We start from the raw sequence: 27519 nt of genomic DNA, 5'->3' as shown, positions 1-27519 counted from the left end.
GCTGTCAAACCTCTAGTGAATTTTTTAGTACAGTTGTGTTCTTGAGCTCCATGGTTTCTGTTTTTTAAAAAAGATTTTTCCATCTCTGTTGGAATTCTCACTTTGTTCATGTATCGTTCTTGACTTCAGGGAGCATATTTAACATATTTGAGTTTTAGTTATTTTAAATACTTTTGTCTTTTAACTTTTATACTAGAATTAAAAGTGATTTGAGCCAGGCACAGTGGTGCATGCCTGTCAGCCTAGCTACTCAAAAGGCTGACACAGGAGTGTTCTAAGTTCAAGGCCAGCCGTGGCAACTTAGCAAGACTGTGCCTTAAAAGGCGCTCAGTAGTAGAGCTCCTCTGGCTTCAATCCCCAGGAGGGAAAAAGTGATTGATCCACTACCATTACAGTAACACAAAATTCAGTGTCCGTTCATTGATTAATTGGAACTGGGGATTGAGCCCACAAGGGCTTTACCACTGGGCTACTTGCCCAGCTCTTTATTTTGAGACAGGGTCCTGTTAAGTTGCCGAGGGCCTTGCTAAGTGCCTGAGTCCACCTTGAACTTTCCAACCCTCTACCTCAGCCCCCCATGTGGTGGGGATCGCAGGGGCGCCACCATGCCCAGCTTACCTATTTACCTTCACCAGCCAGTCTCATACTTCTTACGCTTGTGTGTTGTCGTTTAGCATTCTTTGATCTCAACTTGAAGAACTTCCCTTTAGCATTTCTCGTAAGGCAAGTCTAAGTGGTGATGAATTCTCTCAGGTCGATTAGTTTGTTTGTTGTCTGAGAAAGTCTTCATTTTTCCTTCATTTTTTAATGATGGTTTTACCAGGTATATTGTTCTTGATTGGAAGGTTTTTTGTTATTATTGTTTTTTTTTTTTCCAGTATTTTAACCATATCATCTCACTCCCTTCTAGCTTACAACACTTCTTTTTTTAGGACAGTATACATACATGGAGCATAACTTCCCATTCTTGTGGTTATACATGGTGTGGCATTACACTGATCGTGTATTCATATGTGAACATAGGAAAGTTATGTCTTCCCTATTCTTAGCCCCCTCACCCCCTCTCCCTTCCTTTCATTCTTCTTTGTCTAATCCAGTGGACTTTGTTCTCCACCTCCCTTAGTGTATGTTAGCATACAATATCAGAGAGAACATTCAGCCTTTGGTTTTGGGGGATTGTCTTATTTTACTTAGCATGATATTCTGTAGTTCCATCCATATACCAGCAAATGCCATAATTTTATTCTTCTTTAAGGCTGAGTAATATTCCATTGTGCATATGTACCACATTTTTTAAAATGCATTTATCTGTTGAAAGGCACCTAGGTTGGTTCCAAAGCTTGGCTATTGTAAATTGGGTTGCTTTAAACATTGATGTGGCTGCATCACTATAGTATACTGATTTTAAATCCCTTGGGTATAAGCTGAGGAGTGGGATAACTGGGTCCAATGGTGGTTCCATTCCAAGTTTTCTGAGGAATCTCCATACTTCTTTACATAGTGGTTGAACCAATTTATAGTCTCACCAACAATGTATGAGTGCACCTCTTTCCCCACATCCTTGCCAACATTTATTATTAATTGTATTCTTGATAATTGCCATTCTGACTAGAGTCAGATGAAATCTCAGTGTAGTTTTTATTTGCATTTCTCTTACTGCTAGAGATGTTGAACATTTTTTATGTGTTTGTCGATCAATTGTATATCTTCTCTGAAGTGTCTGTTTAGTTCCTTTGCCCATTTGTTTATTGGGTTATTTGTGTTTTTTTGGTGGTAAGTTTTTTGAGTTCTTTATATATTCTGGAGATTAATGCTCTATTTGAGGTGCAGGTGGCAGTGATTGTTTCCCATTCTTTAGGCTCTCTTCACTTTTAAAAAATTTTTTTAAACAGTTTATTTCTCCTACTCATTGCACGGTGCTGGGGACTCGAACTCAGGTCCTTCCCCATTCTAGACAATCACCCTACGAGTTGGACTATATTGTCAGCACTCTCTTCACTTTCTTGATTATGAAGAAGCTTTTTAGTTTGACACTAACCCATTTCAGTAGTATGACTTAAGGTCTGGTATTATGATACCTTCTGCTTCACTTTTCTCCCTAAGGGTTGCTTTTAGCCTGAAAGATTTCTACTGAAAAAGAAAAATCTACTGATGGTCTTATGAGGGTTCCCTGTGACAGGTTGTTTTCTTCTTGCTTGCTTTTCAAAAAGAAAAGTCTTTAACATTGGACAGTATGAATATCATGTTTCTTATTGTGGATTTCTTTGAATTCTTCCTATTTGATGCCCTTTGGGATCTTCTTGGATTTTTTCCCCTAGATTTGTGGAATTTTTAGTCATTATTTCTTATATGAACTTTCAGGTCCTTTCTTCTTCTGAGACTCACATAATGTAATTGGTTTGCTTGATGGTATCCTATCCATTCCTTAAGTTTTCTTTATTCTTTTTCATTCTTTTTCTTTCTTTTCTCTATTAATTCCAGTGAAGTATTTTCATGTTCATTAACCCTTTCATCATCTTGATCTAGTGTGCTGTCAAACCTCTCTAGTGAATTTTTCAGTAGTCTAGAGTCCATGGTTGCTGTTTGTTTAAAAATTATTTTCTATTTCTATTGAAATTCTCACTTTGTTTATGTATTGTTCTCTTGACTTCAGTGAATATTTTCATGGCAGTTATTTTGAATTCTGTATCAAATAAATAATTCTTATTTCATGAGGATCCTTTTCTGGAGGCATAGTTTGTTCCTTTACTGAGAATATCTCTGCCTGATTCGTTTCCTTGACCCTCTGTGTTGGTGTCTATGTTCTAGATGAAGGAGAACCCTCTTGTGGAGAAGATCTCCACCAGTACGCTTGGCCAGAGATTCTGGGGATCCCTGTCAACTGTTTCTCTCCTCAGAGAGAAGAAGGAAGTTGTAGAGTTTTGTCCACACATGCTGTGAAGAGCCAGGGGTGCGGAGAACTTCGGCACTTACCAGTCCAAATTGCCATCCCCACTTTCCCTCAGGCAGCTCAAGTGTGCTGGTCCCTTCAGCGTTCCATTGCTGGAAAGACCAGCCAGTTCCCTGGAGAGGCCCCTCAGAAAAATTGGGGTACTATACACACAAATTATCCTTTTCCTTTCCTTGGGAAAAACTGGGAGGTAGGGGCTCTCTTCTTGATCCTGTGGCCCTATACTGGGGTTAGAGATTCTGGTAAGAGCTTTCCAGATATCCTCCTGCAGGCTTCAGTGAGTCTGACTTCACATTTCCCTGAATGTGGAGTCTTTCACTTCCTTTCTGGATTTCTCACAAAGGGAATTTGTCCTGAGTTATTGCCGAATTGACTTTAGTCCGGGAAGGAGGGACAAGGACTTCCTATTCCTCTGTCTCTTGTCTTGCTCTTTGTGTATTTTTATTCTGGCTGCTTTAAGAAATATTTTTCTTTTCTTACTGTGGTTTTTTTTTTTTTTTAAAGAAAATTTTCTGTTTGTTGAAATTATAAAAAATTGAGGCTTCTATTATATGTATGTATATATATATAAATATATATAAACTCTATCTCCTTTTAAATTTTATATCCTGGCAATTATTATCTTTTAGATTTCACAGTAGAGCCTACAGCAGATTGGAAAGTAAAAACAACAAAAAATGATTTGAGAAGCATTGAGTTATGGATGGGGCAAGAGTTTTTTTCCTGTGTTCTTTTTAATTTTGCTTTTTAAAAACAGATATAGTTTACATACCATAAAAATCACCCTTTTAAAATATATAGTGTTTTTTAGTATATTCACAAGGTTGTACAACCATCACCACCATCTAATTTCAGAACATTTTTATCACCCCAAAAGAAACTCACTTCCATTCTCCCCTACTGTTCTTCCAACCCTAGGCAACCACTAATCTATTTTTTTTGTCTATATATATATATGTCTGTTCTGCCCACATAAATGGGATCATATAGTATGTCATCTTTTGTGACTGACTACTTAAGTGTTAACATTTTTAAGACTTACCTGTGTTGTGGCATATATCAGTACTTCATTCCTTTTTGTGACTGATTAATGTTTCATTGTATGGATGTACCAGTTTTTGGTCATTCATGTTGATGGACATTTGGATTGTTCCCTGTTTTGGGGTATCATGAACAATACTATGAAAATTTGTGCATAAGTTTTATGCATGTATTTTCACTTCTCTTGGTTATAGAGTTAGGGAAGAAATTGCTGGGTCATATGGTAACTCTATATTTAACTTTCTGAGAAACTGCCAAATAGTTTTCCAAAGCAGCTGTAGCATTTTACATTCTCATCAACAATGTATCAGAGTTCCAGTTCTCCACATTCTTGCTAGCTCTTGTTATTGTCTGTCTTTTTGATTATAGTTATCCTGTGGGTGTAGAGTGGTAGCTCATTGTCATTTTGATTTGCATGTCCCTACTGGCTAATGATGTTGAACATTTTTACATGTGCTTATTGGCCATCTGCATTTCTTCTTTAGAGAAATGTTTGTTCAGATCCTTTGTCCAGCTAGGCATGTGGTGGATGTCTGTATTCCCAGGAGACTGAGGCAAAAATACCCACCAAACTTTTGCCATTTAAAAATTAGATTATTTTTCTAATTGTTGTAAGAGTTAAGTCCCTGACCAGCTAGGTAGGTGCTTTGCAGATATTTTATCCCTTTCTGTGGGTTGTCTTTTCACTTTCTAAATGGTTTCTTTTGAAGCACAAAGTGTTTGGGGTCTTTTTTTGTTTTGTTTTGTTTTTGTGTTTGTTTTTGTTCTGGAGAGTAAACACTGAGCTAGGTCCCCAGCCCCTTTTATTTTTTATTTTGAGACAGGGTCTCGCCAGGTTGCTGAGGGTCTCTAAATTGCCCAGGCTAGTCTCAAACTTGTGTTTCTCTTGCCTCAGCCTCTCAAATTGCCAGGATTACAGGTCTGTGCCACCACAACTGCACATGACAGGTTTTTTAGTTTGATGTGACTCCACCCTTTTTGGTTACTATATACTTTTGTATTTTTATAAACATCTTTGAGCTTCCTTCTGGGTTGTAGTTAATTGGAAACGGTTTGATCCTTTCAGGTTTTGCTTTTTTGGGTTGTTAGGTTAGCAGTTCTCTCTAGGGCTAATTTTTTCTCAGCACTGAGGCAAGACCTTCCAGGGTATGATCCTCAGTGCTCCAGGAATTACAGGTTTTCCAACCTGCCTGGTGGAGACTGCTCTGTGTGAGTTAGGGCCAGTGACCGGTACTCGCCTGCGTGCTTCCGAACACCCGGGGTTTTCCTGCAGGGCTCTGGGGTTCTCTGTGCTCCAGCCGCTCCCGCTGCATGGGCTTGGATTCAGCTTTGTCTTCTTTTTTCATTGAGTGTTTTGGGCTTCACTTGGTTCTCCTCTGTGCTGTGACTGGGAAATAGTCTCAAGGCAGACACTTTGGGAACTTCTGGGACTTAACTTCTATTGGTTTTTGTTTCTCAGAGGTGATTGTTTTTGTTCTCTAAAATCCAGGGCTTGAAAACCATTGTTCCATATATTTAATCTGTTCTTTTGGTTTGTTTGGTTTTTTTTATTGCTTTTCTGGCCTCTATAACGGATCTTTCCCAGAAGTGGAATTCCTTTTGTATTTCTTAACTTGGTGAGTGGTGCTGCCAGCCACCTATTTGCTCTATTCAGAAACCTGGGGTTACCTTTGGCCTTTCCCTGTCCCTTATTTTACATATTGGGTCATCAAGTCTCACAGAATCATCCTTTCTGACCTGCTCCTTGGCCACTGCCTTGATTCAGGCTCATGTCCATTGCTCTCTTGCAACCTAAGTCCCTTCCTAGCCCTTCAGTCCATGTTCCCTACTACTTGCTGTGTTGTTTCTAAAACAAAAATGTGTTCTGATCTCTCTCATCTTCACTTCAGATCCCTCAGTGACGCCTCCTGTGCACACTGCAGTCGCATCCCAGGAGCGGGGCGTACACGGGCTTTTCTGGGTGGTCTCTGTCTTCCCAGGGGCTGCTTTCCTTCTCACACCTTCCCCTTGTTTTGGCCGTAATGAAGTACTAGAGTTCTCTGACAACCTTTGCTCTTCGGTCCTCCTGTGCCTTCAAGCACCACGGGATGCTTCCCCAGGCCTCTGTCCACCAGACCCATTCAGATGTCACCTCTTGCCATTGTTCCCTTGCCCTCCTGCCCCACCCGGCTGTTGACTCCTCTCCTTTGTTTCTCTGGACTCTGTACATAATCCTGTGATGACACTTAACACATTGTATTGTAATTGTTATCTCTAGACTGTTGTACAAGATAGAAAGCACAGCCATTTTCTAGGGATGATCCTGGGCTGTCTAGGGATTATACAGCCAGAAAGGGATGCAATATTTGGAGTAGAATCACGTGAATTCCAGTATCAATACTCATGATACTTAAAGGAAATAATTGGAAATAAATGAATAAATGCAAAAGAGTTGAGGTACTTAACATTATTTTCATCTGATTTTACCACATGAAACTGGGATCGAACGCTGCTTGGCCTTTGTTCACTGGCACAGCCAACATGAAACTGCACAAAGAATAATGTCTGAAAAAAAAAGTCAGTGTTTTAAAGGATAGTTAGGAGTCTAAAGAATCGGGGACCAAAGAAAGTGGGAAAAATCACACTGACAATATTTAATAGAAAACCTAATGGAAATATCTGAAGAAATAGTCTTGATGTATGTGAGGTCTACATTTTGTTACAGGAGAAATGAACTAGCTCTAGCTACATAATCTAATGAATTTAGGATATAAAACATGCATATTCACCCTTAAGAAGATTGGCACTTTGCAGTGCTGCTGCTTGGCAGATGGTCTTAGGGCCACTTGAAGATATGTAGAAGTTCCTGAAGGGTTATGGGAAACAATATTCCTACAAGACAGCCCCCAAGAAAAATGGAAAGACGGTGCAGCTTTGGAGGAAGGAGGGGAAATTGCCAAGCCTTAACTTTTCCCAGTAACTCCCTTTCCCAAAACAATAGACCCGGAAGGAAGGCAATGAATACTCAGTGCTGGACTCTGGACTTTGGCCTTCCCCCATTGCAAATTAGTTCCAAATGGAGGCACAGTAAATATCGAAACTCTGATATACTATGAATCCTAGAGAAAGAAAAGCAATGGGCGAGACTTGAGTACTCATCCCGTGGGATCTGGACTTCCATCTCTCCAGGTAACAGTGAGTTTCCACCTTTTTACAGCTGCCTTCCTGAGTTAATGTTTTAACCTGCACAGCTAGCCCCTGACTGCCCAATCGGCAAGTCCACAGTTTCCAATGATTAAACCACCTTCTTTGTACCCTAAAAAACTAAAATCCCCTCTGTAACCAATGGCCATTTTCACATCTAGAAAATGAACCCCTAAGGTACCCAAGTCCACAAATGAATAAATGGCTTCTCTGAATCTTCTGAGGTCTGCACCCCATGATTTTGTGCTTACTGTTCCCCCTGATGGATAATCTCATCAAGGAAAGACAGTATTAAAGAATTGAGTTAGTTTTTCCTTCCTTTCTTCCCATTGTTCAAGTCGATCACATTTGACTATATTGCCATGGCATTGTCTTACACCAGTGCAGGTAAAATAGCCCCACGGTATTAGTCAGTGTTTTCAAGAGAAAAAAGGAGGGAGGGAGACCGGCAAGTTCAGATCTGCAGTGTGGACCAGCAGCTTGAGATTCGGCAGAGCCAGCGATGCGGGTCTGTGGGCAGTCTGCCGTCCAGCAGACTTCAGCGGATTGGCCGAGGCCCATTTACATTATGGAATGCAGTCTGCTTGCTCAGAGTTCATTGATTTAAATGTTAATCTCATCTAAAAGTACCTTCCAAGTTAACATAAAATTACCATCCAACCTACCAAGCAGTACGATGAGTAATTAGTTGTGTTCACAAAACTGTTAATTGTACAGCCCCATCACATTGTTTCGTAATCCTCTGGGATTTTATGGAAAAATTATAGATTTTTGGAGTTATTAGCATTAATCAGTGAAATCTAGGAGATACTTGTGAGAATGTGGCCTCCTTTTTTTCCAGTAGAAGCAATAAAACCTCATTAATTTCTTTGTTTGAAACCATTAAGATCTCACTGACATTTGAGGATCATGGTCTGCAAAGGATTCACAGAAATCCTATCTGGTTCTTCATTAGCAACTTTTGTTTTTTAATTCCCTAATTGGTATGCCGCTTTCAAGAACAGCTGGGGACCTCTTTGAACCAGCCACCTGCACAGTTAGACAAGTCCCAGGATGGTTTTATTTGCTTAGATTAGCCCAGGCTCATCCAGAGCAACTGTACCTCAACATGCCTTGTGGTGCTCTTGGCTTTGTTTCTCTGCAAGGGCCATCCTTACTTCTGATGGTGTCATAATATCACCACCAACAAGAAATTCCACATTCTTCTTGGTCATTGAATCATTTTGAGTCCAGTCAGGAGGTAGAAACCACGCAGCAGATTAAATGGGGAAGCAGTTTATTATAAAGCATTATTAAACTCCTTGTTCCCATTTAGTATTAGTTACATGGATGGTGAAGTAGAGATGCTGTAAGTATTAAATTTGTTATTTTTTACCCTTAATTCTTGGGATTTCTCCAGTGGCACCAGTTTTGGAGTTGGGCAACCTAACTATATACAGGTCCAGAAGAAACCAGAGGTAATCTTTACAACTGATTGAATAAAAAATAGATGTTTTCTTTGATTATATTTGGAATGATAATTTATGTATATAAATGTTAATTATTTGATTTTAAATTATATATTACAGATATTTAGAATGTTTCATTTTTATTATGGCTAATTATAAGAAAATAAAATTCTAGAATGCTGTATTAGTTGATATAATTTTGAAAATCAGGTTCTTCAATAATGAACAGACATGTTACCTGTAAAAATAGACTTTCACAAGGTTACATTTTAAAAAATTCAGTAGACATTTCCTACTGAGCTGTGCTAAGGAGAGATACTTCAGTTGCTTCCAGATCTTGCTTTTCTTAGATCAGGTTGTCTAGTCAGCATCCTTTTCTTGTGAATTTCTGAACTTTTCATCCCCAGATCAATAAATAGACGTGACAGATGTCTTGTACTGTTTCCCTTAGTTTAGTCTGTCAGCAGTATCCACCCTCTGAAAGGATGGCTAATAACATGTTTGAGATCTGTAGAATGCCACAGCTCTGTGCTAGAAGGGTGGCAGAAAGCCATGCCGGAATTGTCATGCTCCAGGTTCTCCACTTGTGCTGTGCTCCACAGGGATCTTCATTCCCAAATGGAGTTTTCAAACTACAGTTTTAGAAATCTGTTTTCTAGTCTGGTGACTCAGCCCATACATAGTGATTTTGCAGAGAAAGGTAGGAGTTTGAGATGGTCTCATAAAACATAAGGTCAAGGCTTATTACAAAAAAATCAAAGATAATGCCTTTCATTTTTATTAACGACCATGAAAAGAGTGTGGTGTTCATGCAACTTTTCACACCTTATAATGATGGTAGCGTCCACATTCGGCTACATTCCCATTTATTCCTCTTTCCCTCCATCACCTTTTTGAATGTTTTCCTGCATTGCAGATCACAGACAGTTACTGCATTCTGGCTGAGTCTCTGTGCACAACTCTCAACAGCCATCCTTTTTCTGAACATATGGTTTTCATGCTTCACGACACCCCTAGTGACCCATCTTGGGGAGAAGGCGCTCTCGGCTCTCTTTTCTAACTGGTTACTGTATTCCATTAGCTCTGCAGAATAGCTCCAGATAGATAAATAGGACTTTCTAACTTAAGTGAAAGAGACACATTCACTATATGAAACCCTTACTTGGCTACTGGGAACTTACGACTTCTCATTTTCCTCCCTGCAACCCCCAGCATGGCCTGTTTAGCTACACTTACATCATCAGGGTGATTCTGAGGGCTCTGGCTAGAAGGAGCCTCTTCCAACTGGAGTCACTTGCCTGTGTCTCCTGGACTTAAGGGGTTCCATTGTGCCAGTTTATTCAGCAGAGTGACTTTGGCTGTATTGACCTCCCACGGCAGAGGAAGGGTTTTGCTCTTTCCAGATCATCTGGCTGGTGAGGCTGGTCTTGGTCATAGGAGAACACTCTGCTCCAGCCAGGCTGCTCACCTCACCATCGCTCGTACATTCCCCCTTTCCCCGCTGAGTTTTAGCACAAGGCAAACCGTGCTGCTTTCTCTTGATGGCCCTAGCTCTCCTTCAGCTGACATTCTGTGTTTTCTATGGAGCCTTCTCCAGCCTTTCTAGCCCTCACTTTTCCCTGAACTCTTAACACTATGTATTGTCTGTACCTCCAACTTAATATTTATCTTTCTCTTTGTCGTGCTATGGATATTTCTGTGACCCAAACTAGATGGTAAGTGGGATGCATTTTACACTTGTTCTTGTGCCCCTAGTTGTTCTCTGGCAGTTTCTCATTAAAATACTCAGAACTTTGTCACATGTATCTGCCTTAAAGCAGAAGACTTGGGTTCAGGTGGGACTAAACATGGTTTTGAAAGCATAGAGCACTCATTGTTCTCTTTCCTGATTGGCTGCGGTGAATTCATATGTGCGACAGCTAGCATCCCTATTTTTGACTTACACTACTTACAGAAATGTCCTCTTTAAGGCAGGTCTCACTGTGTCTGCGGCACACTTCAGGGTGTTAAAATGTGGCCTGGAGTGGCATGGGCTATAGAAGTCTCTTGGTAAAAGGCTCCTGCCCTGAACGAGCTGCTTGCAGGTCCTTTCTTCCACATCCGTCATTCCATCTCTTTCCTGCTTGACTTCAGTCCAGACCTGGGTATGATCCTGGGAGGCGGGTGACAGCTTGGCTGTTGTCTGTTTAGGGCCGCATGCTGCTGCCTCCCCACTGTCTTCTCAGTCTGTCCCCTCCTGGCTCATCGTGCTGTGGCCACTCTGGGCCTTCCCCTTTTCTTTACCTGTTTAACTCCACTCCATCCTGAGGCAAGATGCACTAAATATGGTCTCTCTCTCAGAGATGGCTTGCCCAACCTCCACCCCCACATCCAAATCAAGCATCCCAAATCTGTAACTTCTTTTTAAATTTTTTAATTTAAATTTATTTTTAACTGATACATAAAACATAAAATACATACATATTTGTAGGGTGCCATGTTATGGTTCCATACATGTATACATTGTGTAATGTTTAAATCAAGTTAAACATCTGTTTCCACAAACTTATTTTCTTCCATCCCTTCCTCCCTCCCTCCTTCCTTCCTTCTTTCTGCTGGGGATTGAATCTAAGTCCTTCTGCCTGTAAGTATGTGCTTTACCCCTGAGCTACACCTCAGCACCTATCATTTCTTTAGGGCAAAAGTGTCCAAACTCTTTTATTCTACCTTTTTGAAATGTACAATACCTGATGATTGTCTGTAGTCGCCATGTTGTGCCGTAGCACAACAGAACTTCTCGCTCCTAATTGTAGCTTAGTACTCATTGACCAGCCTCTCTCCCGCCCTCCCTTCTCCCCATCTCTGGTAACCACTGTTCTACTCTCAACTTCTGTGAGGTCAGCTTTTTTCAATTCCTCATATGAGTGAGGTCAGGTGATACTTGTCTTTCTGTGGCTGGCTTCGTTCACTTAATATAATGATAAATAGTTCATCCATGTCATCGCAAAGGGCAGGATTTCTTTTTTATGTGTTCTTTTTATTATTAGTTCTTGTCATTAATCTCTTACTATGACTGATTTATAAATTAAACTTTATTATGTGCATGTATGAGTAGGGAAAAAACCAGTATCATACAGGGTTTGGTACTGTCTGTGCTATATGTGGTTTCAGGCATCCACCAGGGGTTTTAAAGTGTATCCCTGACTGATTTGGGGAAAGCACTGTGTACACTTCCAGAAACTGGGAGGGGCAAAGCGGTGGAGGGAAGGGTTTGGTCCTGAGTAGTTCCACCTATAAAAGTGGGGAGTTGAGAGATGCTGACTCGTTGATGGTGCAACATGTAAAGACATACAGTCGTGCATTATGTTTGTATATAAGCTATGTACCTTATTCTGTTATAAAGGTAATTAATAGTAGAACAGCAATATTACTTAACTATACTGGGGGCACAGAGCATGAAGTGGAGGAGTGGGTGGAGGCAGTGGCTCACAGGGAGAAGGCCCCAGCTGAGCCGGGAGACCTGGCACTGCAGTCACATCTGCCTCCGAAGGAAGCCAGGAATGGCTTCAGGGATTCAGCTTTGTCTCTGGAACCTGAGATGCTGGAACCTCCTTTTTGACTAGATATCTGGGTCCAGAAGACTTATGAATAGACAACTGTAGTCATTCAGAATCTTTCTGGAACGAGTGAGTGAAACGCAGGGGTTTGTGTGCTCTGTTTTGAACAGCTACTGCCTGTAGCTCAGTTTTGGCTTCTCCCCCGAAGGCTTCCAGGTGCAGGTTTCAGAGGTTCAGTCCACACTCACTGACTCCATAGCTCTGGGGCGAGTGAGGCCAGTGGAAGGGGTGGTAGAGGGAAGCTGCTCAGGACGCTGCAACAGGAGGCAGAGCCCAAGTCTGTGATTTCTAACCACTGATTGTGCTTGTCCTTCTTATTACTTTTTGCTTGTCACTTTTAATGGTTTGTAATTCTGTATCTTTTTGTGTGACAATTTGTTTAAAGTATGTGTCCCTCCCTAGAGCATAGGATTCTGGGGCTGAGATCTGTTTTGTTTTTTTTAAATTTTTTTTAGTGGTCGATGGAACTTCATTTTATTTATTTATATGTGGTGCTGAGAATCAAACTCAGGGCCTCACACATGCTGGGCAAGAGCTGTACCACTGAGCCACACCCCGGCCCCAAGGTCTGTTTTGCTTGATCTTTAACCCCATGTCTCTAGCTCAGTGCCTGGTTTAGTAATTGAGGTTCAGTAATGTTCTTTTGAAAAATGGAACAGAAGAGGATGTGAAAGCAGATGTAGGGTTTGGGGTAGGCGATGAAGGTGGGGTGGCAGAGAACCGGGTCAGAGAGGAGCTGGCAGGAGCCCACCCAGGCTCCTGGATGCATTCATTGCATCCAGACTTGGGACTTTTGGAAGACACTGCTTGGCAGGACTGGCCAAATGGTGACCTGGCAAGTGTCTGGACTGGCTTGAAGAGCCCTCCAGGCAGCTCTGCCTTCTAAAAACAAAAAGAATGACGCCATGTTCACAGTGTGCCAGAAACTGAGTTAATGCTAGAAAGCGTTCGCATGTTCAGCCCGTTAACCACTCCATGAGGTACATATCACAAACCACTTTCACACGGGGGAAACTAACACTGAGAACTTGAACAACCTCATGAAGGTCAAACGGTGAATGAGCAGCAGAGCTGGCGGATCTGGCATCTGACTGCAGACTGCTGACATCCGCCATCTCCTGTTCACTCCTCCGCCCAGGCACACAGCTTAGGTCAGAACACCATGCCTGAAAGTCTGCCACAGCCTCCTCTCAAGTTGCATCTCTCCTTTCAGTTCGTCAGCACAGTTTACCAGACTACAGGCTTGTAGCCCCCTACCTGCCTCGTGGTGATCCTCAGCGGTCTATCCTGCTGCCAAAAACCAGAGCTGGGGCTGGGGTTGTGGCTCAGTGGTGGAGCACTTGCCTCACATGTGTGGGGCACTCCTCACCACCACATAAATTAATTAAATAAAGGTATTGTGGCCATCTACCACTAAAAAAAAAATTTATTTATTTATTTTTTTTAAAGCTTGAAAAACAAAAAACAAAAACCCCAGAGCTGCTTGCTCGCATTCCAAGCCCCATCCAGTCTCAGGCTTGCTCAGCCCTCTTCCTCCTCTGCTCTCGGTCCCAGTGCCGAATAGACACACCAGCTCTGAGACTCGTCTGGAGCAGTTCTGCTTGCTGCGCTGCAGCTCCACAGCCCCTGACTCCACGTCAAATCTCCCTAGAAGCCTGGGCCCTGTTCCACTGCCTGTGAGCACCTGGTATACATCCCTGTAGATAACGCTTTACTTTTTGTTTTCTGTTCAAATTTGAAAGTTCTCCGAAGTGTGTCTACATATTGTACTTCATTTTATTTTCCTTCAGCATCGGATTCAGTAGGATGAACATAGGAGATATTAGTAACTCTTTGTTCAGTGAGCTGGTAAACCGTGTTCTTGGTGGTCTGTCTCACTAAGGATTTGCTTCACATTAATGTTCCATCATGGCACTTCTGAAATGAAGATCTTGGTTAAATTCCCAACTGGGAGCTGCAAGCATTCTCCTCGGTCAAAGTACAAAAATATTGGTATATTGACTGTCAGTGGGGCAGAGTGGGGAGTCAGGCCATAACAGTGTGGGTTGTCCAAAATGCTATCTTTTGCTTTTGGTCTGTGATATGCAACTCAGGGAACAATACACATTGCAGAAATTATTAAATAAGAGTATTTCACATTTTTTTCAAAATCTTGAATATCCTTAGAAATAAAATAAACATAATTGTGATACACTATTTAAAATTGAAGAACTGAAATTTGCATGCAGTTCACTTCAGGCCACTCTTCCCCCACTCAGGTTAATCTTTCTAATTATATCTTGCTTAGGCTAATATTAAAATTACTTCATAATCCCTGAGAATGGTTTATTTCATGTGTCAAGGGGGACATACATTTCATAACCATAAAACTATCTGCAAAAAGCAAAAAGCTCATTTCCCTTCCTTTGATCTTTAAGAATCAAAATATACAACTGATTTTAATTAAAAAAAATTAGCAAGGTACATGCAACTACTTAAAGGGACATATAAATTTTAGTTTACTTTCTGTATTTGTCTTGGTGTCTTGTTTTTTCTTTGTGTTCTATAATAAAAAGAAACACCTTCAGGAAATTTATCTGCTACGTAATTACACTGTGCTACAAATTGGAATGTTAGCTGAAGCAAGTGGCAGAGAATACAGTGTCACCTCACAGGGTGTCATCTAGACCAGGGTGGTAGTTTGCAGATGGTGTCCTCCAAGGACTGGGTCCTAGAACTGACTCCTGTCTCACTATGTGAGCTTGAGAATGTAATAATAACCTTTCTATTTTTTTCTAACAAAAGAACCAAGATGAGAGCATAAATCTTTAGTGTCTTACTGAGGCATTGGGAGAAGAGTGAGTACTATGTATTATTGCCAGACACTAAAGGGGAAAAAAATCAGGACTATTACGAATCAAGACTTTAATAGTGGAAGTGACTTATGTAGTGACTTTGATTGGCCTTCATTTGAGACAACTGAATGGGTCGAACCAGGTTTCCTGAAAAGAAAGATATCTGAAATTTATTTTTCAATGACTGACCACAGTTTTTTGTGATCTTGGTCATGTTGTTTAATCATCTTTATTATCAAGAAAGTGATTTTAGCACCTTTAAAGTTTTTTAAATTATTTTTTGCTTCTTAGTGTTTTTTAAAATATATTTTAATTTTTGATCAGCAAAGTAATTGTATTTATGTGATACAGTGTGACATTTCAGTACATCTATACAATGTGTGTCGCTCAGATCAGGGTACCTGGCATGTCTATCACCTCAGACACTTTTCATCTCTTTGTGTTGAGAACTTTCAGAATCTTCTTAGCTAACTATTTTGAAATAGCTGTCATCCATACTTATCTTACTATGCTATAATTAGGCTGTTCCTTCTATCCCCCTGTACTCATTAACGCTCCTCTCTCCATCCCCCTCCCCCAACCCTGCCCAGCCTCTGGCAACCACTGTTTGATTCTCTGCCTCTATGAGATTCACTTTTTAGCTTCTATATATAATTGAGAATGCCAGTATTTGTCTTTCTATGCATTACTTATCTTGCTTAACATGTCTTGCAGTTCTATCCAGGCCCTGCAAATGACAGAATTTCCTCTTTTTATGACTGAATAATATTCTATTGTGTACACATGCTGTGTTATTTGTATTCATCTATCAATATTATGTTGATTCTGTATCTTGGCTATTGTGACTAGTACTGCAGTAAACATGCAGTACTAGTATTACTGATGACCTTTCCTTTGGAGATGTATATATACTTAGTGGTGAGATTGCTGGATCATATGATTGATAGATTCCTAGGTTTTGTGTGTGTGTGTGTGTGTGTTATGTTTTTTGTTCTTTTGCCATGCTGGAGTTTGAACCCTGGGTCTCACACATTCTAGGCAAGTGCTTAGCTACTGAGCTATATATCCAACCCTTATTTTTAGTTTTTGAGGAACCTTTATACTACTTTTCATAATGACTTTACTAATTTTATTCTCACCAGTAGTGTATGAAAGTTTCCCTTTCTCCACATGTGTACCAGCACTTTTGGATAATGGCCATGCTCATTATGGTTTTGATTTCCATTTTCCTGATGTTTAGGCACATCAACATTCTTTTCCATAAAACTTATTGGTCACTTACATATCTTATTCAGGTCATATCCATTTTTTAATTGGATTTTGTTGTTGAGTTTCTTACATATTCTGAATATTAATCCTTGTATGCATTTTCTCTCACCTGTAGGTTGTCTCTTCACTCTTGTTTCCTTTGCTGTGCAGAAGCTTTTTAGTCTGGTATAAGCCCATTTGCCAAATTTTTGCTTCTGTCTCCTTTTCCTAGACCAAATGTCCTAAAGAGTTTCTTTTGTTTTCTTCTAGTAGTTTCATTAGTTTAGTGTCTTTTAAAAGTCTTTGGTACATTTTTGAGTTAATTTTTGCATGGGGTGAGAGTTGGGGGTTCAGCTCCCTTTGGAAAGATTGCAGATAAAAATAAACTTCACATAGCTAGCTGAGGTGGTGTATGCCTGTTAATTCCAGCTCCTTGGGAAGCAGAGGTAGGAGGATCATGAGGCCAGTCTGGGCAACTTGGCAAAACCCTGCATCAAATGAAAAACATACGAAATCCACAAAACAAGAACAAAACCCTCACAAACTCATTTTTGATGTGTTTTCAAAATGGGTATTAAATAGTGCAATGAGATATGATGTTCCTTTCCTATGAATTAGCTCTGTGGGTGATTTGAATAGCTGAGATTCCACTTCCTATGAACATTTTGAGAACAAGCCTAAGAACAAGTTATTAATAAAGAGAACTAGAGCTCATAAGAGGCTGATTCTCACATTATGGCAGGAAAGGTGCAGATAAGCCAATGCCGTCTTCAGACTTGGATGGGGAAATGTTGAAAGGACACAGATGCTCCTCCCCTCATTGGGAGAAAAATACCTGAGATTATTAGCTGAAAAGAGAAAAGGTCTATTGTGACTGTAGTTTTGTTACAGAAAATACAGAAAAATATGAAAAATTATGGCACTGGAAAGAGACAAGCGGCACTTGGAGTTGTGGAAGAGCAAGGGTCATGCAGCACCCTCGCGAGCTCTGCGGATCCTCTCGGAAAGCTGAGCACAGCACTTTGTTCTCAGTATCTTTTGTACGGTGCCGGCTTCCGGGTTTCGGGACTTTCGTGTGCAAGCCATCTTGATGTCTCCCCCTTGCTCCAGGCAGCTCTGGTTCCTGCCGTAGCAGCTGAGCAAGCATGATTACAGAAGCAGAAACTAGCAGGTTGCAGCTATTAACAGAGATAAAAAGAAGCATCTTAGGAAGGAGTTGCTGCTTCAGTTTCAGAGATTCGAGCCCATGGTTGGTTGGCTATGTTGCTTTGAGGCCTGTGGTGAGGCAGAGTGTCATGGTGGGGAGCCCATAGTGAACAAAACTGCTCACCTCATGGCAGCTAGAAAGCAGAGAGGAAGGGTGCAGGGACCGTGTATTCCTTGAAGGGCACATCCTGAAGTCCTGTCTTCCTTACGCTAGACCCCATCTCCCAATAGTGCCAAGGGCCAGAACCAAGCCTTCAACCCGTCAGCCTTTCGGGGGCATTCAAAGTCCAAACTATAGCAAACTCCCAGGAGCGAAATCTGGGATGATTTGAGCCACAAAATAAATGATAGTAATAAGTAGCAAATCCATGGAATAAAACATCTATGAGCCTATGTTTATATAAATAATTGAATAAATGGAGAAGGAGCAGCTGTTAGTGTTTATATAGAATTCTAATTAATACAGAAGAAATTATGGAAATAGAAACACCATTTTAATGATGGTGGCCACCACCACTATAATAATTGTTGCAGGCAGCATCCACCTATGCTTGCTAAAGTTACTGGATGAAAGCATGATGGAGTATTTTTATAGTTTCAAAGTATATCTTACACAGAGAAAAACTAACTTTATAATGGAGAAACCTAGATACCATGTCAAGCATTACATAGCCTCTAACGAGATGTATCAACCGATTGTACCTCCTAATATAATACACTGTTGGAAAAGGGCATTACAACATCAGTTCTGTGATGCTTTTCTATTTTTTTTTTATTTTGAAAAACTTATAGATTCATATGCAATTTTGAGAAAAATAGAGTTTCCTTGTCTCCTTTACCCAGTCTCCCCCGTTGACTACAAAACAACAGTGCAGTGTGACAGCCAAGTATCAATGTGACAACCAAGTATCAACATCAAAACAGCTGAGGTACAGAACTTTTCCATCACCAGAAAGAGCCCTCATGCAGCTCCCAGGGATAACCACACCATTTTTATTTTTTTAATTGAATTGTCCATCTCATTATTGTTAGAATGTTTTCCATATTCTGGTTTCTTCCTAAAGTCTCAGAATATACTGAGTTTCTCATTAATTTTTTAAAGAGTTTTAAAATCGTGGTGAATGTGCGCATTCGCCGTCTCTGCTCTTTCCAGGGCACACAAGTGGCACTAAGTACATTCACAGTGTGCACAGCCACCCAGCTCACCGCTCCTCATCCTGCAAAACTGAAAATACCCATTAAACAACAACGCCCCATGCTTCTCAGCCCCAGCCCTGGAAAACAACATCCTCCTTTCTATCTTTATGGATTTGATGACTCTGGGGACCTCAGAAAGTGGAGTCATACAGTACTTACCTGCTCTGACTTACTTCACTTAGCATAATTTTCTCAAGATTCACCATGTAGCATGCATCAGACTCTCCTTCCATTTAAAGGTACATTAATGTTCTTATAAGTGTGTGTGTATCCTATTCCCCCACCTGTTGGATATACTTGAGTTACTTTCACCTTTGGCCATTGTAAATAATACTGCGATGAACAAATCCCTCTTTGAGACCCTGCTTTCATTTCTTTTGAATATATTCCCAGAAGTGGAATTTCTGGATCATAAACAGTCTATAGATTATATTACTCTCCTTTTACTTTCTTAAAGCCTGGACTCTGCGTATCTTTACTGTTTAGAGGTCTAAGTTTTAAAAGTTCTCATCCATCTATTCTTTAACACAATAAAGTCTTAATTAAGAATGCTGTTCAGAAAACAGAGTATGGTGTTTGAATTTCCTGACTTAATGTCCAGAAACCCTTTTGTTTTGATTCTTACTGTTGAACCAAAACTTACTCTTGGCAAGTACAGTGGAATGGACAGAATTGAATCTGGTAACTTGCGACACTTCAACACTTCCAACAATCGTCATTGTGAACATGGATCACAATGGTGGACCTCAGGGGCAGAAGTTTTGGGAGGAGTGGAACAAAGCATTAATCTCTGACTGTAAAAAGCTAAATCCTTGAATGAGGGCCTTTTTTTTTTTTTGCTGGGGGCTCAGGGCTGGGGATGGAACCCCAGACCTTGCTCATGCTCGGCAACTGAACTACATCCCCAACCCTATTTTTTTATTCTTCAGTGTGCATATAAGCAAATCAAACATTTTATGATCAACATACTGGAAAAGTGGTTCCCAAACTTTATTTCTCACATGGTCTATATTACTCTTTTCTTCTCTGCCTTCTTTGCATCTGTACCCCCAGGTCGTGGCTGTCACCCTAGCTGAGTAAGCCATGTAATAGACGTGCCTCACACAAGGAATGGAATCTGAGTGCGGAGCACGCCTTCACTTCCCATCTGCATTTCTCTTTCCTTTACTACAGGTCGTGGTCAATTCAAACTGCTATAATGCTATAGATTAGGTGGCTTTACCAACATTTTTTCTCATAACCTGGAAGCTGGGGGTTCAAGATCAAAATGCTGGCAGATGCAGTGTCCAGTGAGGGACTGGTCCTGGCTTGCAGATCCTGAATCTGGGGCTGCACCTGGAGTGGGGAGAGGGGCCTCTAGTCCCTTTCTCTTGTTATAAGGACATTCGATTCATGGGGCTTTACCCTCATGACCTCAGCTAAACCTGATTACCTCTCAAGACCCCACCTCCAGCTACCATTACGCTGGGAACAGGGAACTTCAGCATTTGAAATTGGGGGGAAGGGGACAGAACATTCAGTCTATAGCATTACACCTCAAGAAAGAAAAATAGAGCTTTGGAGGAGAGGGGACCAAGAAGTAGAAGAACCAAGGGAGAGAAGCCAAAGAAAGAATGAAGAAGCACAAGAGGGAAAGGAGAAGGAGAAGGGCCTGTGGGGACGCAGCCAGAATAGCAGCAGGAGGTTGGGAAAGGCCCGAGGCAGGCCTCACCTCCCTCCCTCTCTGGACTAAGTGCAGTCTTGTTCCCACAGGGTCTGAGGAGGTTGCGAAAGGCAGAAATGCACTGCCAAGATCCTCTGCAGCTGTGACACGAGGTAGCTGGGCCAGAAGTCACTTAGGTGGAATGACTTTAGCTTTCTGCGCCAGTCACAGCCTCAAAGCCCAAGAACCTCTGGCCCAGAGCAGAGAAAACCAGACCTCCGTTCCAGTCACATTCAGCGCTCTGCCAACAGGAGAGGTAGTTCTCCAAGTCTCTCTTGGTCCTGTACAGGGCCCTGCACGCCTTCTCTATCCCTGAGTTGGAGGATCCGGAAGAGGGCCTGAAGGCCTGCCTCCTTTCTCCGCAGTGCTTAGAGGCTGGGGTCCTGCCGTGCCAGCTGTTAGATCTGACCTACTTTCACCCCTGCCTGGCAAGCAGTAACACCTACAGATACAGAGAAATGGAGATACGTGGTATATTTTAAACAGAGTTTCCCAGGCAGGTGTGACCGGATTCTTTTAACTTGTTTTTTACCACACTATAGAGTTTGAATGATATTTGTGCAGCTTTTGAAGCGGACCTGGGAATCCACAGGTGTAATGATTTTAAACTTGCCTTTTCCATGTTTAAAGATGAAGTGAAGATATTTTTAGAATAAGTTAGTTACAAAGAAATTGTGGCATCTACTCTACTTTTTTTTTTTGTACAGGAGTCAAGAAATAAAAAATACAAGCCAGCTGGATTGATTTTAATAGATTACCTGTGGTGCATAGTTTGATAGTATACAACTCACATTTCTGATCTGAAGTTGCTATTCTTCCATGGCTGAATTAACATTAGGAAAAAACCCAGGACCATTTTCCTTACAAAAGGTGATTCCATGCAAAGATTATCAGTCTGATCAAGAAATCAAACAAGGCCAAGTGCCATGCACAATGAGTGAATTGCCTATAAAAAGATGCTTATGAGGATATTGTGGATCAGTGATTCTTGCTTGGGAGGGAGGTGTCCCATTGGGGGATGGGATATTGGACAGGTTCTGGCCACATTGGGTATTCTTGCTTGGGGAGGAGCCGCTCTGGGCACCTACTGAATAGGTAGAGACCAGGGATGCTGCTGCACACCCTCCAGTGCAAGGACAGAACCCACCTCAAAGAATCGTCTGTCCAAAATGCCAGTAGGTACCAAGGTTAACAAGCTCTGCCACACATATCTGTGGAAAGGTTCAAAGCCAGCCTCAGCAACTGAGGCTCTAAGCAACTTAAGAAAACCCCTTCTCAAAATAAAAAAAGGGCTGGAGATGTTGCTCAGTGGTTAAGCACCCTTGAGTTCAATCCCTGTTACCAAAACAAAACCCAAATATGTGCAGGATATATGACATGGATGGACTGATAATTCATCCAAATTGGGAAAACCCAAGACCATGCCCATAAGTGTGGTTATTCTCTCTGGATTTGGGGGTGGGGTTATCCACTGTTAGCTTTTTATTTTGAAATCATTAAAAATCAAGACTTACAGACGGGCATTTTTCATTCTGTTTCCTTAGCACTTGACACATGGGAGACCTTGTTAAACATGGAATAAAGAGACTGAGAAAAGAGACACGTTGGACCAGTCCTTTTAGGTCTCACATCTGTATTAACAGAGTTGCAGCGGGGGGGAAATTCTGGAGATGAGCTGCTTGGCTTCCGGAAACACCCACCAGGTGGCCCCTCCTGTGCCTCTGCTTCTGCTTGGCTTAGGCTGCCACGTGCCAGTGGCATTGGTGTTAGGGAGAACACCTTGTCGGGCCACTGATGCACTTTGTCTCTAAAGAGATCATTGTACCTTACCCATCACGGAGGCCAGGACGGTCCAGTAGGCCATTACCTATTAAGTATGTCTGTGTCCTGTTTAAAACATGGAAAACTAGGGGTTGAGGGTGTAGCTTAGTGTTGGAGCAGTGCTGACCGTGTGCACGGCTCTGGGTTCAGACACTCACACCACCCACGAAACAAAACAACCGGCAAACAAGCATGGAAGCCTCGAGGGTGAACGTCCCCGTACTTCTTTTCCTTTGTGCAGTACTGGGGATTGAACCCAGCATCATTCTACCAGCTACTATCTCAGGCCTTTTCATTTTGAGACAGGGCCTCACTAAGTTGCCAAGGCTGGCCTTGAACTTGTGAGCCACCCTCCCCGGCCTCCGGAGTTGCTGGGATTCCAGGTGTGCACCATCACGCCAGGCGCCATGCTCTATCTTTAAGTGATTACAAGTGTGCGGTGGTTCTACTGCTGGTTCATTTCTAGATGTTACGTGTTTTTAAGAATGTCCTGAGTCCTCAGAGAGAAACCATTATGACTTTGTTCACATAGTTTGTGTCGTGCTCTTAGATTTCAACCATCTCCTTTGTGTCCCACAGGCAAATACGTGTACCAGCCCATGACCCCTGTGGAACAGCTTCCAAGCACTGAGATTCCTGCCAGGCCTCGGGAACCCACAAACACCATTCAGATCTCAGTCTCACTCACCGAACACTTTTTGAAATTTGCATCTGTCTTCCAGCCTCCCCTTCCCCCGGACTCCCCCAGGTACTGTATGATTTCAGACCTCTTCATCGACAACTATCAGGTTAAATGCATCAACGGGAAGATGTGCTACGTGCAGAAGCAGCCAGCGCCACATTCCCACAAGATGAGCCCCGAGGAGGTCTCTGCACACGATGCCTTAATTTCAAAAGAGAGCAATACGCCAAAAATAGATCACTGCTCTTCTCCCTCAAGTTCTGAGGACTCTGGGATCAATGCGATTGGGGCTCACTATGTGGAATCATGTGACGAGGACACAGAGGAAGGAGCAGAACTGAGTTCAGAGGAAGATTACAGTCCCGAGAGCAGCTGGGAGCCGGATGAGTGCACCCTGCTCTCCCCCTCGCAGTCTGATCTGGAAGTGATCGAGACCATAGAGACCACCGTGTGAGTCCAGGCAGATGCGCCCTCGGAGCCTTGCTGAGCTTTTGGGCTTTGGTCTGATGGGTCCTTTTCCAGTGCTGTTCATATTTTCTACCCGACCCCACCAACCATAGCAGTTCCGTGGTCTGCTGATTAGTGTCACTCTTGAATTAGTCTTTTAACTAAGACATTCTTTTTATTACAAACAGTTTTCTTTTGTACCTTGACTTACTTTCTATGTAGCATCTGGTGTCATGGATTGTGACCCAGCCTTAATTTCACTGGGAACTGTGAAAGCAGTGAAATGATGATCACAGAGTGTCACGGATCGGAGGAGCTACCTAGAGCGCTGGTGACAGGATTTTTGTAACAGCCGGTCCTTTGCAGAATGACTCTTGGCATCCTTTTGTCACGCATGGCACCCCGTCCTGCTAGCCCCACCGGGCGAGCAGCTCAGCCAGGGGTGGCGTGGAGCGCACCCTGGTTCATGTCATTCCTCCCCTTTCCCCTGCTCCCCACCATCTGCACTGGGTCTGGACCAGAGCCGCCTCTGCTTGGCCCCTGGTAATGGCCAGTGTCTGCACAACCCATCATGACGGGGGCTGAGCTAGACCCTCATGTGAGAAGAGATGGCCTCATCAGTTTCATGGTCGCTCCAGCTTTAGCTGAGCACCTACGTGCTGCGAGGGGCTGTGGGGACACAGAACGAAGAAGACCTGATTTCTCCAATGAAAGGCCCACATCCCAATAAGGGACTTGATACCAGCAGCTGGCGGTGTCCGGAGTGCTCTGGGAATGCAGGGAAGGAGAGATGGACATGGCTTGGGGAAGGTGCTGCAGCATTTGAGCTGGCTTTGGTGGGGTCTCAGCATCTCCCTGCTTTCCTTAATCGTTCTTCAAAACTGAGGAAAACACTTAGGAAGTTATTTAGGTATTGCACTTAGAAGGCAGCCACATCTGACATCTTAAGGAAAAAAATCAATAATAGTTTTAGTTAGCATGGAAATGCTAAAAGACAGAAGTCCTTTAGGGATTAGGAATGAATCTAATAGGTTTGATTAATTCTGCTTCATTTGGTTGTATGAAGCATTAGAATGGCTTAGGTGAGAAATGAATTAGAATTCAGTACGATGCATGGATTTTTTTATGCAAATGCAAAAGCAGTTGAAATAGTTCACTGCTAAGTCAGGAGAAAATATTTTGTGTAATATTCATTTACTACACTAATATTTATAGTCCATTGTCTATGTTCTTTTCTTTCACACACAAAATAGTGAATAATTCTTTATTTAGCTTTCTTCAGAATTCTATTCCTAATCTCCGTTTTCTACCAGCTAGTCTCATGAGTTGGTTATCTGCCATTTCTCCAAATTTTCCGTGAGGCGTAGTTAAGAATCCAGGAGCTTTCAAGTACTGCCTAATGAAATGAGAACCACCAACACTGCAGAGAGAGAAATAAGCCGTATATCCAGCTCTCTGCGCGTGTGCTCCGGGGCATTGTCTTGTGCCGTCCACATCTTTCCTGTGTCGTTAGCGTTTTAGGAAAGCAGCAGCTGTGTTCTTCCCGAATCCTCTATTTGGTATCCTTTATAAACTCCTTGAGAAAGAATCTGCTTTCCTAGTTGTATGTATAGTTCAAGTGATTTACTAGACTTTTTGTTCAGTCTAGGTGCCCAGAACATCTAGAGTTAAAGGCAGAGTGTGCATTTTCCTTGGAAACCAGCACTAGTTAAAACTGCGTGTTGGACGAGGATGCAGCATGAAGTTTCCCCTTGGGGACGTGGAATCAGTGAGGGAGACTGAGAGGTAGTACTGCAAGTTGCTCCAGGAGCTGCCGGGGGGGTGGGGGCCTGTGGGGCTTTCCCTGCTCTGCCCTCGCTGGCCAGGGGACCTGGGGACATCTGATGAGCCCTGCCTGCGCTTCTTGGTGCCTCTCTGGAGGGAGTGACCAGCCGAAGGCAGGCACGAAGGCAGTGCCAGCAAGGGCTCACCGGCTGCTGTGTACTCAGGGTTGGATGGCACCCCAGGGCCCCATCTAGGTGTGCCCTGGTGAGCACCCTGACTTTCCCCCAGGGGCGCAGGCAGTGGGGCTGCTTCTCTGCCCTGTTCCCCTCAGTTTTCTATTAGGGACCCACAGCACAGAGAGAACTCACTGGAGTCAGCAACCAGGGCCCCAAAGCCATGGAAATGCACGGTCAAGCCCACGCTTCTGGAGCTTGGCTGTGCATCAGGGTTGGGCCTTTTATCAGTAATATCTACGACTTTTGTTCAGGTTCCTGTTTTTTAAACTCCTTTACTGCCATTTAAAAGATCAGCCACAATTTTAATGGAATTTTTGGATTTGATAATGGTTGATAATCACTTTAAACATTTGCACAGTCTCTTTATAATGAAAAACTCACTAGGCGGCACTTACTATTTTATAGAATTGGAGATGTTCCCATTGGATTCTAAATATCAGATACTCCTGGATCTCAAAAGTCTTTTCTAAATAAGCACAAACAAGAATTTCTGTGGTCCTAGCGCTGTTATTACTAATAATTATCTGAAATACGATTGACCTGCGATTGTTTCTTTATGCTTGCATTCTGAAACCAACTGAGAAGGATATGAAAATGTGTAGTTTCAACTTAAAATCTAGGTCTCTTCTGTTCTATAGAATATGAAAGAATTTCTCTGTAATCCTGATATTATATTGCTAATTTGCATAAGCATATTTGTAGGCACTTTAGAAAATATTTAGACTGCAATATGTAGTATAGGCATTAAGCACAGTCATGTTAAAATAGACTTTTGATTAATACTTGTACAAAAAAATATGAAACCTTTATCACTTGGACCTCTCTTGGAGCAGGGCTGGGCCGTGTGGGTGGATAAACTGCTTTCTTGGGGTTTTTGGAAACCTGGCACCATTCCCACTTTAGAAAGCTGGTATAAAGGCTTTTAGGTAGAAGCTTAATTTCACTGAATGTGGAATTTAGCTTTCTTATCTAACCAGGATTTTAGAATTTAAATTTCAAATATGCTTATAACTTTTCTGAGAAATGACAAACAATTAAAATGTTTTTGTGGTTATAACTGTTTGGTACATTAAAAAATAAGGCTTTATTATCAAATTCAGGTATTTTTTACCTTGTAATTTTTTAAGGTATAAATTGAAAATTTGAGGACAACCCTGTGGACAAAGAGTTGCCTTTCTGGAAGACTTGCAGTTCAGAGGAATACAAAACCATGAAGTCATTTCCTGATTTGATCTAGGATTTGTTTGTCTATTGGAAGTGGTAGTTTTATTTCTTAATCTCCACTTCTTGGTCTGTTTGAAACATCACAGTTCTTCTGGGACTGATCATATAAACGCTTTTGCAAATTTAATTCTCTGTTTGGGGAATAGGATGCTACCAGATACTTGAGGAAGCTGTCAAAATACCCAGATAAATTTGGCAGTATGGATACTACTAGGGAAGAAAAAAAGCACAAGTTGAAGGAATATTTATATCATCACTTCTTAATTACTCCCACATCCTGTTTGTAAAATTTTATCATGTTTTGGCTTTTCACAGGAGGAAAACAGTTTAGCCATTTTCTTTCCTACCCCCTTGTCCAGAGGAGGTATGAACCAGAAAGGACGTGGCCAGTTTTGCTTTGGCCTTTGGTAGTGTGTGACCTCCTTCCATCCAGGGGGAGGAAGGGGGGCAGGTAAGTGCCACTCACCTGATCGGTGCTGCGTATTCCAGGGATGTCAGTTTTGCTCAAATCCCAACATAAGTACAAGGGCATTTCTCAAAACGAATTTGAATTCACCATTTAAAAATTTTGTCACGGCTGTGGGAACTGAGTGTCTATGACGACTGAGCGTTGGTCATGCTGGGAAAGGGCCCTCCCGCACAGTCTGCGGGGAGCTGTTCTGTGAGGACGGCTGCAGCTGAAAGCCCAGGGCTGCTGGTTTCTTGAGCTCCGTGTTGTGTTCACACACTGCTTAAGGCTGTTCATACCTGGCGATGTTCACTTACCGTGCTGTTTTTTAAACTTGTCTATTTTAAAGTTTTAAGCACAATGTTGACTCTTCTGTAACTTCCTAAAATTACATTGTTTTCCTAAGACAGCTCAACTTTCCTTTTGTGTGTAATACTTTAGGAAAATACTGCCTTGTGAAATAAACATGATTTTTTCTTCTTTTGTACCAGA

General features: G+C 42.0%; 1 protein-coding gene across 1 annotated transcript in view; it reads left to right on the top strand.

Moving 5' to 3' along the window:
• Window positions 1-27519, top strand: part of LOC124993343 (UPF0524 protein C3orf70 homolog) — a 73306-nt gene extending 45787 nt beyond the window's left edge. The window contains exon 2 of the mRNA XM_047565116.1: window positions 22806-27519. Within this exon, the coding sequence (XP_047421072.1) occupies window positions 22806-23362 (557 nt within the window). The 3' untranslated portion in view covers window positions 23363-27519. The remainder of the gene's footprint in view (window positions 1-22805) is intronic.

The sequence above is a fragment of the Sciurus carolinensis genome, chromosome 9 (genome assembly GCF_902686445.1).
Source record: "Sciurus carolinensis chromosome 9, mSciCar1.2, whole genome shotgun sequence".
Classification (NCBI taxonomy): domain Eukaryota; kingdom Metazoa; phylum Chordata; class Mammalia; order Rodentia; family Sciuridae; genus Sciurus; species Sciurus carolinensis.
This window is presented reverse-complemented; position numbering and strand designations above follow the sequence as displayed.